The 14,468-nt window shown below is 46.1% G+C and overlaps 1 protein-coding gene across 4 annotated transcripts in view; it reads right to left on the minus strand.

The window, feature by feature from the left end:
- The window catches only part of LOC112080381 (kinesin-like protein KIF26A), a 141,237-nt gene that overhangs the window by 32,528 nt on the left and 94,241 nt on the right, over positions 1-14,468 (minus strand). Inside the window, exon 1 of one of the 4 annotated variants that reach the window (XM_024146117.2) lies at positions 1,011-1,984. The exons of the other annotated variants lie outside the window; for them this stretch is intronic. Within the exon in view, the coding sequence (XP_024001885.1) occupies positions 1,011-1,027 (17 nt within the window). The 5' untranslated portion in view covers positions 1,028-1,984. Of the gene's footprint in view, positions 1-1,010; positions 1,985-14,468 lie in introns of those variants that run through there. 4 annotated transcript variants of the gene reach the window in all.

Below are 14,468 nucleotides of genomic sequence, written 5' to 3' on the forward strand. Positions count from 1 at the left end.
GTGTGTGTGTGTGTGCGTGCGTGCGTGTGTGCGTGCGTGCGTGCGTGCGTGCGTGCGTAAATGTCAGTCTGCACATGTATGACAGGGAGTTTGCATTACACATTCGTTGCTCAAGACAAAGGCTCTTTCTCTCTTCTCTCTCTCCCTCTTTCGCCTCTCTCTCTCTTTCTCTCTCTCTCAGATTAGATACATTCAGAGGTGCTGTCATAGAGATGAAAGGAATCTGCCAACATGACAAAGACACACGGCAACAAACAGTGAACTACAATTAACATTTGGATAGCATTCAGAGGTTCCATTTTTTGCTTATTCCCCTGTCCCTCTAAGTGCCCATACGGCATTGCAGGGTATGCCTGTAACCTTGAGGGTTAAAACCAGTCACACAATGAGAAGAAAAGGCATGTGCGTCTATTTGAAAGGAGGGAAAGAGAAAGGTGAGAGAGAGAGCAGAGAGAGTCAGGGTTGTGTCTAATTCTGTTGTTCCATCAGAACCACTCAATGGGCGATGAGCAATAACATTGAGCGCTCGCCTCTGTAACAACGCACACATCCCCTAATGGGGAAATTAATTGCTTGTCACATGGCTTTCCCTCTCTATTTTCTCTCTCTTTCTTTCTCACTCTCACCTTCCCAGTAAGAGGGAGCTGCCTGTGTGCGCTCAATGGAAAATGTAGAGGGAGGAGAGGCTCGGATTCCCTCACCCACTACAGCTTGCCCACCTGTTCAACACCCATCTCTGTACTAATGAAGCCGTTTCAGTACACACCTTGGGTCTGAATATCTGAATGCATGCTCAAATACACCAAACACATTTCAGCCAGTTTAGAGGATTATCAGGCAATACGGCGCTGCAGGTAGGCAGTAAACAAAAAGCCTCAGTCCCTCTGACATTTTTTCATACATGGCAAATTAAGAAGGTTTACTGAAGAGTAAATTGTCCAATAGTGCCTAAATACAATATAATAAAATGGCAAGATAGTGCAAGAGATGGAGAGAAAGAGAGTACTTACAGCTCTTTCCAATCCATTATCTAATGAAAGTGCCCAAGTTCAACTTTAGGGTCCATGTCTCCATGTCCAGGGTTCTCCATTACTTTAGCATCAGAGACGCAGGGAGAGAGCAGAAAGAGGCGGGCCGTCACTGACGGGGGCAAGGGGTGTCCTTTTTAGCCCCGATCGCAATCACTGAGGTTTCCACTTGATTGCACAGTGGTTTGTAAGGAGCCAAGGGGACAGAGGAAGGGGGAAACCAACGTCATCATAGCGGACTGAGACAAATCCAAGAGGGTTGAGAGGATGGGGTGGATAGCAGAGGTCCCAGTAAGGAGGTCCAGGGGGTCCATACAGGTTCTTAGGATGGAGGGAGAGGAGGAGAAGGAGGAGAAGAGGAGGTCAGAGTAGAGAGAAGCACCTCCTCCTCTGTACATATTCCAGTGAAACAAACGCCTGATCTGTGTCCACACCTCTCCACAAACAAAAGTTCAGTCTCAGTTCAAAGATGCAATACCTCCAACAGAGGCAGGCTCTCCATCAGTCTGGCAAGATGGTCCTACTCAGATCTCTCTCTCTCTCTCTTTCACTCTCCTTTTCTGTCTTCTTCTCTTTCACTGCCTTTTCTCTTTTCATCCAATAGCCATTGGTTTGTGTTTATTTCTTTCCTCTTTTTCTCTCTCCCAGTTAATCCATGCTGTTACATCTCTGCCGTGTGGCTGTAGCAGGGAGTCCTGATGGCTGTGTCCCTTCTTGTGCCCCGTGCCACAAGCTGAGGGAGGAGGGCTCGGCAGCAGGTATCAGTCAGAGACAGCCAGGAGGTGGAGAGAGAGCCAGTGTTAGCCTGGGCTGGGGGGGGGGATGGGAATGGGGAGAATTCCTGCTCCTGTTCCGGCTTTCAATCCTGCTCCTTCTGCCGGAGAAATGCTGGTAGCTGTCCTGCCGTGTCTTTCTCTCCTTTCTCGCTCTCTCTTCTCAGCCCAGCCCCTTTTCCCTCCGACAGCCAGATGAGGTGTCAGTGTGCTACTGCTGTCTGCTCCCGGTCGCTCTCTCTGTCTCCACACACAGACATGCACACACACACACACACACACACACGTCGCATGAATACTTCATGCATAAAGGAACCCTCTCTTCTTTTGCTTCAAACAGATTAGGTTAGTATGCCTACAGCGCACACGTGTGTGTGTGTATGTGTGTGTGTGTGTGTGTGTGTGTGTGTGTGTGTGTGTGTGTGTGTGTGTGTGTGTGTGTGTGTGTGTGTGTGTGTGTGTGTGTGTGTGTGTGTGTGTGTGTGTGTGTGTGTGTGTGTGTGTGTGTGTGTGTGTGCATTTGTGTGCATTTGTCTTTAACTGAGGATGTAATTAGTTAGTTGAGATAATGTAATTAATTGTAAGGAGTGACAGATAGATAAGAAGGGAGATACTTAAGTGTGTGAAGATGGATAGACCACTGAATCAGATGCTGGCTGAACGATGCTTTCACTCAATGGAAAGAGAGAGAGGAGGACAGACAATGAACAGATGACAGGTAGAGAGGCAGATTTATGCAGGGCCGACAGAGACAGACAGTGCACTCACTCAGCGGTCTGGTCAAGGTTAAAAAAGGGAAAGCTTAGTGTGTGAGTGGGCGAAGCTAGTATGAAAGTAGCCTGTATTCCCACAACTGCCAATTTACCAGCAAGCCTTTTAGCTCTCCTCTGGTCCTGTTTAATAGGCAGTCTGATTTCGACACCATTAGGGTGAGCAGAGTGGCTCTGCCATTGAGCAGACATATCCAGTGACTACAGATCTTTCCTTCTGACACACTGCCCCATATCTGAGCTACAGTCGAGTGTGAGACACAAAACTATCTAGAATATATAATCTATAATAGCCCCATAACGCATACAACAATTTTTGTGCAGTGTCTTACATTGAGATAAATCCACTTATTTTTCACATATGAAACCTTGGTGTTTTGGGCAGTGATAAGGCAAACCCCACCCACCCTTGGCCACCATCTACCTACAAATCCACAGACCGCCTTCAGACCAATACTGACAGCGATCAATAACTGTAAGACCAACCTAATGTGGACATTGGTCATTGTGACAGTGTCACCCATTGGGATCACGCTTGGTGTGGTTTCATGTGTACATCAAAACGGGGTAGGTATAGGGAGTCACCATCCAGCCCCTCAACGTCACCCTCTGTATAGACCCTTTGGACAGATAACTATTGCAATATATATATATGAATGAGTCAAGGTAAGATTAATGGAAGAGCAGCACTGGCATCAGAAATAAAGGCTCTGCTAGGCTTTTCTTAATGACAGAATGGACATCTATATTTGGGGCTGCCTGCAGGGGGGTGCCCGCCTGCTGTTTCACAGTTTGGCCTGTTGTCAATAATGTCCCTAGCCCCCTATTCAGGCTTTGTCAAATTAGCAAGATAAATTCCTCTGGACCGGAGAGTCATTAGCCGGCTCACCCATTAGCTTGTTTGGGGAAATGTGTCTCTGTTCCTCAGCCCAGCACCATGGCTCTTTAGGTAACATGGCCTTCTCCAGCCTAATTACCATGTTGGCCCCATTTACCATCCTTGACATTGCCTTTCTCTGGTTCCCCCTCTTTTCTCCCCAGACAAGATAACGGTGCTCTGGCCATTCATGCAGGGATCAGATCACTGGGGCTGATATCAGACTGCATTAGCCTCCCCGGCGTGGTTCTGCCTTCTCTGGTGATTAGCAGCAGCCAAGCTCCTGTCTGTCTGAATGGAGATGGAAGCTCTGAGCCCCAGTCAGACTGTACATGTACAACACATTGATAACAACCACATCACAATGAACCCGGCTCAATGTAGAAGCAGACCTGCTGGAGTCTCTGCTGCTCTCAACAGGTGAGTCTGGAGGTGAAATGGTTCTAGGTTTGTAATGAATGAAAGGAATGGCTAAAACATTGGCTTATGGGTAGCAAACAAAGAAGTTCCACATGTGTTCAGGATTGATTGCATGCATGTGTTTGTCAATCAGTAAAGGTGTGTTTTTAATTAAAGGAACAATCAATAGGATTTCCCCCCCTGGAGGGCATCTCCCTAGCCACCATAAGTGTGAGAGAAACATAATACTATGTGTGCTTTCTGATGGTGTCAAGTCTAGTTTCCTCAATATTATGAAAGATGTACCGCAGGGGTCAGTATTGGGACATGTTCTCTTTACTATTTATATAAATAACATTGGTCTATGTATTAAATCTTGTAATATTCATTTGTATGCAGACAATACGGTCATGTATGACATTGCATTGACTGTTGACCAAGCTTTGTTAGAGGCCAATCTGATTTTGTTGCATTACAGAAAGCCCTAGTTGATTTAAAACTTGTACTTAATGCGGGCAAAATTAAATATTGTTCTCTAAAAATGTCTCAGATGGGCTACATATTCACTCATTGGTTGGCTCGCTCATCGAACGGGTTCCCGCCTATAAATATCTGGTCGTTTGAATTGATAAAGATCGAAAGTTTAAAAGCTAAGATTTAAAGTAGACTTCATTTTTTAGAAATTGATCTAGCCTCTCCCTAAACAGCAGGAAGCAGATTGTACAGTCAACTTTCCTGCTAGTTCTTGACTATGGTGACACCATTTACCAGACTGCAGCAGCCACTACTTTTAAACCATTGGATGCCGTCTACCACAGCGCCCTTCGCTTTATTACAGGTGACAGTTTTAATACTCATCACTGCAACCTGTATCAGAAGGATTGCTGGACCTCACTTAAAACCCATAGATCACTTCATTACTCCCTTCTTGTTAAGAAAAGCTCTGCTCTACAAGTTTCCAACATACTGTACTTCACTTTCCTGTTATATAAACATATGAGCTACCAAACCCATTCACAGGGTTGGTTAACTCTTGAGGTCCCACTTGTCTCCACAAAGTTTGGTAAATCCGCCTTTAGTTTAAAAGCACCACTGTTATGGACAACCTTACAAAACAAATTACACCTGGATTCTCTGGTGCCGATAGGGCAGTTTTAAACCATTTTGTTAAATGAGTTCTCTGAAGTGTGCAATTGTTTCAATTGACTATTAGAACTTGTCATAACCTGATGTAATGTATTTATAGCTGTCTTGTAGTTTTTTAGATTTTGTTGTTGTATTGATTGAACTTTTGTCCTCAGGTCACCATTGCAAATGAGACACGTGTCTCAATCGGGCTCCCCTGATTAAATAAATACATGCATGTCGTATGAAGTCCTATGGACAGCTGACACAGTGGCTCACTGTAAGGGTGAAACAGAGGGTTTGTGGGGCTGCTGAATTAGATCATCACATCTGGGCACAAAAACAACGCCAATCGTACACCTCTACAGAACACCGACAGTGTTGAGGACAACAACAGCTCGCAAAAATGAAACAACATCTGCATCTCTGCAGTGGCCTGGATGGCCAGAGAACCAGGTCACATCCAGACTGACCCAACAGACAGAACATCACTAAGCCTTCCTCTGATTAAGCTGAGATGACACCGGGACAGGCTTGGGCAGGGGACTGGATATAGAGATGATGTCATAGTGTAGTCAGGGTCTGTCAGCAGACAGAGCACACCACCGCACAACGCCAAGATTTAGTATCAGGGTCATCAGGTTGATCATTAAAGACATCCTCCAGCGATATGTTTAACTTTTACAGTTGAAAAGCGATATCCCAAGTATAAATACCATAAAGTACACACACTAAAGGGTAAGAAAATATACATATTTTTTTGCAAAATAGTGTTTTTTAGACACAACTGCAAAGTTCAAGGAGTAGGGCATTCAAGGAGTTGATCTGATGGGAAGTCGTGATGTCATCGGCCTCCCCCTTGCTTGAGGATCAATATAGAACAAAAGTATGTGCTATGTCATGACTTACCGTGACCACCTACTGAGGTGTGACTTTTGTTAACTAAATCAGGTGTTAAATGAGTTGAAAGTTAAACTGGGGTGTCACTTTAAGGACAGGTAAAACACGCATATACCTTAACAAGTATTTCACCACAGGGAATTGAGGTAGCTAGCTATATCTCAGTGGACCAGAGACTTCATCTAATTCCCCATGAATCTTTGGTTCCACCGAGTGACAGTTTCTCCTGATGTATGTTGGGTGATGTATAAATACATTGATCAGCCCCAACACTGACTACTTGTGGAGTGCATAGAATGGTTTCTTTAAATAACCTGAAGGGATGTGGGAAAATTGCTGCTTGTATAGTGTGGCGGGGGCTCGTGTTACCTGGGCCCCCATATGAGAGGAGGGAAGGAAAGGGCGCTGTTCATGTCCACTTCTCAAATTGAAGGGAGGAATGACAAGGCTGACATGTGACAATGTGTCGCCATGGTTTAGTCTGGCCATGAGCTCTGCCTCCTCTCTAGCTGGGATGTTAAGGTCAGTGCAATCATGGCACCACCGGGATAAATATTCCTCTGGTGTCTCTCAACCTTTCTTTCTTTCCTCTCTACTTAACCCCATCTCGCTAAATTAAACTCATGCCTAAAACGGCAACTCATCAAAGAAAATTCACAGAATTTGTTAAATGTTCATTGAGGCCACAAACTGAATGGGGCTTCTATTCTTATCTCTGTTTTACACACTACCCCTATCTGTTCCTCTCTTGCATCAGGTTCCCTTTTTAAACTAACCCTTCAACTAACAACTCTAGATCATTACCTTCTTGGTCACTATAGAGGAGTGTCTGTCTCTCCAGACGGCTTTCTGCAGAACATTAAAATGGAGGAGAAAACTAACAGGCTTATCTCACTGTCCATCAAATCTTATCAATCTTAAGCTTCTACCTCTTAACTGACCACCTGCTTCCATCCCGCAGTCCATGTTAATGGTGGTCTAAAAGGATGGTTCTCCCACTTAGGCTCGTCCACACAGCATCTGAGAGGAAGTGGACAAATACCTCTAGACTAGGATTTACTGAGTTTCTATAAAGCCTAACCAGAAATAGATAGATGAATCCCTGGCAGGCCAACCAGGCAGCTATGAATGTGATGTCCTGTTACCTGACCAATAACCTGTTTACCTCGTCACAAAAGCACGTCTGGCCTTGTAGACAGAATACCAAATGAGGCATAATATGTGTGCTGACTGCTCAAGGCTGCGGGTATCTTTGCTGCACTGATACTTGGCCAGCTAAAGCAGAATCCATAGAAAAAAATACACACAGCACAGGGTTTATCAAATCAAATCAAATTTGATTGATCACATACACGTGTTTAGCAGATGTTATTGTGGATGTAGCGAAATATACAGACTGTTGTCACATATTGTTGCACGATAATGCTAAAATATCTTTCATATTATTTGCTATCCCCTTTTGGTTGAGTAAAGCAGAAATGTGTAAAGACACCACAATCTCTCATGATCTCCTTAGCATTCAAGTGAAACTGCATGTGGAGTGATGTGGGAAAGGAAGGATTAAGGCTACGAGAGAGAGGGAGAGAGAGAGAGAGAGAGCTAGAGAGAAAGAGAGAGAGAGAGATAGGAACAGGGCTTCAGCAGAAAGAGGGGGCATAAGGAAAATACAGTGGGAGAGAGGAATATGGTGTAAAAGCAGAGCAAGGTAAAGATGGGGAGGAGGAGAAATGATGGAGAGAACATAGATGAAATAGGTGAGAGAGAACTAGATGGTAGAAAACAGACTGGGACCACGGTGTTCTGTATAGCCTGGTCCTTACTGAGTTGGCCCAGTGCCAGTGAGGGGCTGTCTGAGAGGAGGTAAATAATGTTATGCCTGAGAAAGAAAGAGAAAAATGATTTGGAATTGCTTTATTCCCAAAGTGCAAGACGGGAATCCCCTGTTGATCTAAAATACATGAAACAGTTTGAGACTAAATGGAAAACATTTGAATTAAAATGGAATTACTCCTGGTTCTGTGTTGCACTGGGCAGAAGTGACGTTGTCAGTTGCTTGTATCCACTGAGTGGAAGTTGGTATTTTTTCAACTTTGTTTGACTTTATCCTAAATTTGAAGACACATTTTCCAGAATGTTTCAACAAATTCCTGTTGTCTAGGTCCTGGAGCCATTTTGTTGGATACTAGATCAAGGAGAAGAGGTTTATGCCAACGATGCTAAAAGAATCAATCCCAATGAATGTAGCATGAAACAGACTCTGGGATGCCAAGGTTAACCCCTTAGCGATGAGGGAGGGTGTGTTGATGGAACTGCAGCCAGGTTTCTATAAGGGATGTGTGAGCTGAAACTCCTCCCTGGTACAGCTTCCTGTGCCTGCGTGTTTCCTCCACTACCTATAAAGCATTGTGTCTCCAGAAGTCAAGCCCAGAACTCACACATACCCACACCCTATTGTCCCCTCCTTACCCCAGCTTCCCTCCCACTCAACCCCCATCCAATTGAGAGGCCAAGCACCCCTCTAGCCAAGCCATGGGCTTAAGGAGGGCTTAGGGTGGCCACAGGAGGGATCGGAGGAAGGTACAATATAATTCCATTTGCAGTTAATTTTATTGTTTCCTAAATTGCCTCCTTAATGGCCTCTGCAAACATGTTGTGCTAATGTGGCCTCTCCGAGCATCTGTCTAAGCCCTGGTGAGGCAGTCCAAGCAGAGGGCTTTAGCTCAGCAGCCTTTATTTGTCAGTCAATGAGATAGAGGGACCAATTCAGGGCCTTGGAGGAGAGAGCTGAACATCTTTACAGTGGAGTCAACAGGTCTTCATCCAGTAGGACAATCTCTCTTCTACAGATTGACAATAGCGTATTTACTAAAGTCACACCAGGAGAGGAGATTTGCTTGGGAGGAAAGGGAGAAAATACACAGTCACCATGCTGATTTGATGTAAGCTGAGTTTGGAGAACATAGTATTTTCCCCCTGATTTGATGCAGCATGTGACAGATGATAATGAAGATATTCTCTCCTTCTCTCTGGGCTGTAGCATCCCCACCCCTGCTACTGCTGACAAAGATTAAGAGCTACTTTCATCTCCTGCAGAATATTTTCCACTGCTTTGCCGACGCTGTTCCCAGGTACTCCACCACACTGTTATGTTGTCTTCACAGGTCGTAGAGCATGTGGAATAAAATTACACTCCCAACACTTCCTGAGCTGAAACTCACTCACCCACGTCTTCGCTGTAAGCCTTAGGAGCACATTTCTACTCAGAGCAAAACTACTGTAAAGAAAAACTTTCTGTATTCACTCACATATCAGATAATGTGAAACATTCATTCAATACCAAGAAGACCATAACATCAAGCTGTCATTGGCTGATTGACATTTCACTATATCTCCAATAATCAATTCCACTGACCAATGGAGAAAACATATCTGATGAGATCATGAGAGAGCAAGACATCTAATATTCATGTTGGATGCCTTTTCTATTGAAGACACTTGCTCCTTTCCTTATTAATCAACATATCGGAGAGAGAGAGAGTTCTCTTGCTCCACTTCTCTACATCATTAATCAGGGCCTGGCCGGGTAAGACACCTAGCGATTATTTATTTGCTCTCCTCCACGTCGAGACTATCACAACGACCAGTCCTGGTCGAGCCCCGCGGGCCGCTGGGAACATTTGGGAAAGACTAGTCAGCAAATCGAGGGGGGGGATTCAAACATTGATATACTGTAGATGGCAGATTAAATTCTTCCTAAATCTGCCATCTATATCCTAGTCAATATGCACCCTTTGGAAAACATGAGGGATCCAAGTCCAATGAATTGGATTTGGGATTCCAAAAGGGTAGAGGAATTCCTAGGTTCTCAACAAAGCTATTTTGAGAGGCTAAGGAGAGGTAGAGAAGGACTACAGAGCTGTACCAAACCAACACATGAGGCTAGAGATGTAGACATTTGTAAAAAGAGCCAGGGGTCAGTGACTTCTACAGTATTATTCAGGTTAATAAAAGGTTTACACACTCACTCACCCACACCCACACACACACACACACACACACACACACACACACACACACGCACACACACGCACACACACGCACACACACGCACACACACGCACGCCTAAATCACACTCACAATGTCACCTACTGACACATACATCCTCATACACACCCACACACACTTAAAGTCACATAGTCAGCTCTGCAGCAGACTCTCACGTGATGGGTCATGAACTGATTACAAGCTATATAATCCACTACACCCAGACAGTCTGCATGGAGCCAGTGGCAGGCAGGCTGTAAACAGAAATACAAGATAAACCGTGTTCGCACAACTGTTTTTATGTTGATCCTATTTTGATCCTTTACCAAGAATAAGAGACACTGTCCCATCTCTGATTCAAAACTCCAAACATGGCCCGTGTTACGCAACACAAAGGGGACCCTGTAGCAGAACAACAGTAGCGACCAGCCAAGACAAGCAGAAAGAACAGCAAGAGGTGTACGTAAGTGCATTCCCATAGTGGAGGTAGATAATCACAGTCAATACAATCCCTGTCCACCTTGGCTTTGCATGGTTTCCTCTGCAGAGAAGTGTAATTCTCTTTACAGCTGTTTGTAAAGTCAACCAGGCCCCAAGCCCCCGAACCAGCTAGAGAAGCAGGAGGACAGTAGAGAGGTGGTGGTGGAGCAGTGGTAGAGCAATTCACTCTGTTAGTGATGATGAGGTAAAAGCTTGTTCTTGTTCTCTATCCCACAAATGGCTCTCTATCCTTGTGTGAATAAGAATCGCTTTGGTCTGATATATAGAGAACCACCGTTTGGGGAAATCAACTCACACAGATTAGGCCTAAGCAGCTATTAATTATTCATATGTAGTGCAAGGCTGGGACCTGGGACAGACAGGGCTGACAGTGTGGAGCAGAGGGTCTGGAGGACACAGAAACACAGCAGCCCACCGGAAGCCATCTTGTTTCTGCAGACTGAGGAAGTAAAGCCAGGGTGAGCTCATGGGAGCAGGGATCACAGGGAGACAATAGGTCATAACATTCTTCAACGCATATGCCATGCAGGCAGCTACTGGGCAATTAACTTGTATTCTTATTCCAGCTTTTCTCTCTTGTCTCCAGAACAATGATAATAGATTTGCATGACACCTCTAACTGAGGGATGCCATAGAGATTTACATTTACATTTACATTTTTTTTTTTACATTTTAGTCATTTAGCAGACGCTCTTATCCAGAGCGACTTACAGTAGAGTGCATACATTTTTATTTTTTTATTTTTTTACATACTGAGACAAGGATATCCTACCGGCCAAACCCTCCTACCGGCCAAACCTCCCTAACCGGACGACCGCTATGCCAATTGTGCGTCGCCCCACGGAACTCCCGGTTGCGGCGGCTGCGACAGAGCCTGGCGCCGAACCCAGCCCAGCCTGGGCGCGAACCCAGAGACTCTGGTGGCGCAGCTAGCACTGCGATGCAGTGCCTAGACCACTGCGCCACCCGGGAGATTTAGATTTACATGGTGTGGGGGTAGCCGGGGTGGGAAAATATCAGTTTAGAGACTCCTATCACTGAACACTAATGCCCAGATCCCTGCAGCCCAGCAGGATTCCCATGTCCCTCCATTAGTAGCCTCATCGTCTGTGTGAATGAACAGTGAAGTCCTGGCTGGCCGTGGGTAGAGGAACAGCCTAGCAGGCCTGATCATGTACTGCCTAAATGCTGAGGCCACAGTCCGTCTCCTGCCCACACCGTCAAACACAAACCTGGCCTTTCAGATCATCACCAACAGCACACGAAGAGACAAAGACACTCTTATGTCAAGTGTCAGGCACACAGGATGTAGTGGTAGTGGTCTCCATTCTAACATTCCCTCGTTTCCCCCTGTGTGAAAGGGATCTGTCACAGCCTGTCCACTGCCTCCCCCTGTCCTACAGGGCTTTCTTATGACCCAGTGTTAGCCATAGCTCTGCCTTGAGTCAGCGTTTCAGCCTTTGTCTGTCAGCCCACCCCCCCCCCCCCACCCCCGGCTATGTGAGTGGGCCAGGCCAACTAGACTTCCTGACTCAGGAGTTTAGGGGAAGTAGACATGGTGGTAATCAGCGCCCTCCTCGGGGGTCTCTCTCCCTTCAAACAGCCAGCTCACAGTGGACCCAGAGCACAGCCCTCACGCTCCCTCTGTTCGCCCCTACACCAGTCCTCTCTCTTGATGTGTTTACCATGCAGGGTGACAGCCACAACCGCCTCCACCATGGCCGTCACAACACTGGCCTTCACACAGACACCCAGGGGGCACAGCAGAGTCGCGCCAAGGGAAGGCAGAGTCAGTCTATACCACAGCAGTGGTAGCGGGTGGTAGAGCTCCTCAGTGGTAGTCTGATGAGGTGGCGCTATCTCCACTGTGCAACAGACTGTACTGCCCAGGACAGCCAGAGGAAGTATGACTGGCTTGAGAAGGAGAGTCTGTATTTGGGATACACTCAGGCTGTTCTAAGATGACCTAGCTCCCTCCAATTTCCTCCAAGAAAACAAGAACCAAAACTATTTAAAGTTGCCAATACTAAATAATCAAATAAACAAACTTGGCATTTCCTGTTCAGTTCGACCTAAAATATTAATTAGCAAATGAGGGGATCTATCATCTGACATTATAACAGAAGAAGGGGACTGGGGTTGAATCTGAGAGGTGGGTAGAGGTGTGGGCAATAGACAGGGGATTGAGGAAGGGGTGGAAGGTGTGATATTGGGGTAGAAGGGATGTGGGGTGGTCCATCTGGTTGGTGCTAGGCTGGGGTGGTAGTAGTAGGCCCCTCAGGAGAGGAAGGGGCCTGCCTGCTGGTCTGCTGCAAATCCCAGAGGCGGTGGGTCTAGGCTGGATCTCCATCAACACCTCCCCACTGATGACGCTAGACAGGGCCCTGATAGCTTTTCACACCTGGCCTTATCCGGAGGCTATAGTGCTAGAGTCCCTTCCCCAGGCTCAGCTGCTGCTGCTGCTGCTACGGCTGCTCAACTCTGCTCTCCACTGCCAGACATTAGCCCCAGAAAGCTGATAGCCTGATTATGACAGGAAAATACCAGCTGGTATTTTATCCGACAGTAAACAAAGAGACCAAAATCATCCTCTACCAACCATCATCGACCAACTCTCCAGTGCTTCTATTGATCTATTTAGGGCTTTAGACATGTATTCAACAGCTAAGAATCAACAGATTCCATGTAAAAAACAACAACAACAATACAACTAAAGGTTTGGCTAAATGAATCCCTGCCAGTCAGGCAATGCTCAACACAGAAGCTAGCATTAACTATGCAGCTCCACTCCGCTTACTCTCCTCATAATAAAGCTGAGGCTTAACTTGCATTTCAACAGCGTTCTCTCCTGACTAAGCATTCTGCTCACATTCTCCCATCTGTTGAAACATCCATCTCTGTGAAGCTCAGCAACCAAACCATTACCCTTTTACCATGGATTCAGGGATCACACAGAACAACTCCACCACAACATCAACACTACACACGGACTGCAGCAATAACATGAGGAACACAAACACCCAAACACTGCAGCTGCATCGCCCATCTAAACTAAGATCTCCTCCAGCCCTGAGTTGGTATGTGTGTGACTTACTTGAGTTCCATGGTGGTGGTGTGTCCAGTGCTCCCCTCCACAGGTCCTGACCTCCTCCTCCTGAAGCTGGCGGTCTGGAGCATCACCCCGAGCATGCTGACTGTGTGTGTGTGTGTGAGAGAGTGTGTGAGGCTCTCAGCAGAACTCCACTCCTCTGCCTTCGTCCACTCAGTCTCTTTATCCCCTAGCCAGCAGGTCCAGCCGAGAGCAGAGTAAAGCCACTCCGCAACTCCACTCAGCATTAATCTGTCAGCCAATTTATCCCTGACACAGATCTCCACTGTCACTCACAGCACAGCCGGACAAACACACTGCATTTCCCTTCTGCATTCGCCCTCACAGTATTTCCCTCTCTCTCCTGTCTCCTCTGTAGTCAAAGTGGAGTGTGGGTGTGAGTGGCCCATGTTACACTTCACCCCCACATCCCTGCCCCCAACACTTACCCCCACCACTACACCAACCCCAACCCCAAACCAACCCCCACCAACAACCTCACACAGGAAGAACACAAGGACATTTGCCACACACACACAACACACACACACACACACACTCAACACACAACACACACACACACACACACACACACACACACACACACACACACACACCACACACACACACACACACACACACACACACACAACACACACACACACCACACACACACACCACACACACACACACACACACACACACACACCACACACACACACACAGAGAGAATAAGAACAACTTCTAGAAACTTCTCTACAGCAACAATCACTTGATTATACTTTAATGAAATGTAGCCCGGGCCCACAGCTTTTAAGAGGAAGTTGTTGTAACAAAACTTTGATTAAGTATTTGTATGGAGATCTTCTCATAGTTTGTTTAGTGCATCAGGGCTTGAGTTCCAATGGCCAAACATTACCCATTTGTAAGTCAAACAAATACATCACCATGGATCACAGGGA

The sequence above is a fragment of the Salvelinus sp. IW2-2015 genome, unplaced genomic scaffold (genome assembly GCF_002910315.2).
Source record: "Salvelinus sp. IW2-2015 unplaced genomic scaffold, ASM291031v2 Un_scaffold16299, whole genome shotgun sequence".
Classification (NCBI taxonomy): domain Eukaryota; kingdom Metazoa; phylum Chordata; class Actinopteri; order Salmoniformes; family Salmonidae; genus Salvelinus; species Salvelinus sp. IW2-2015.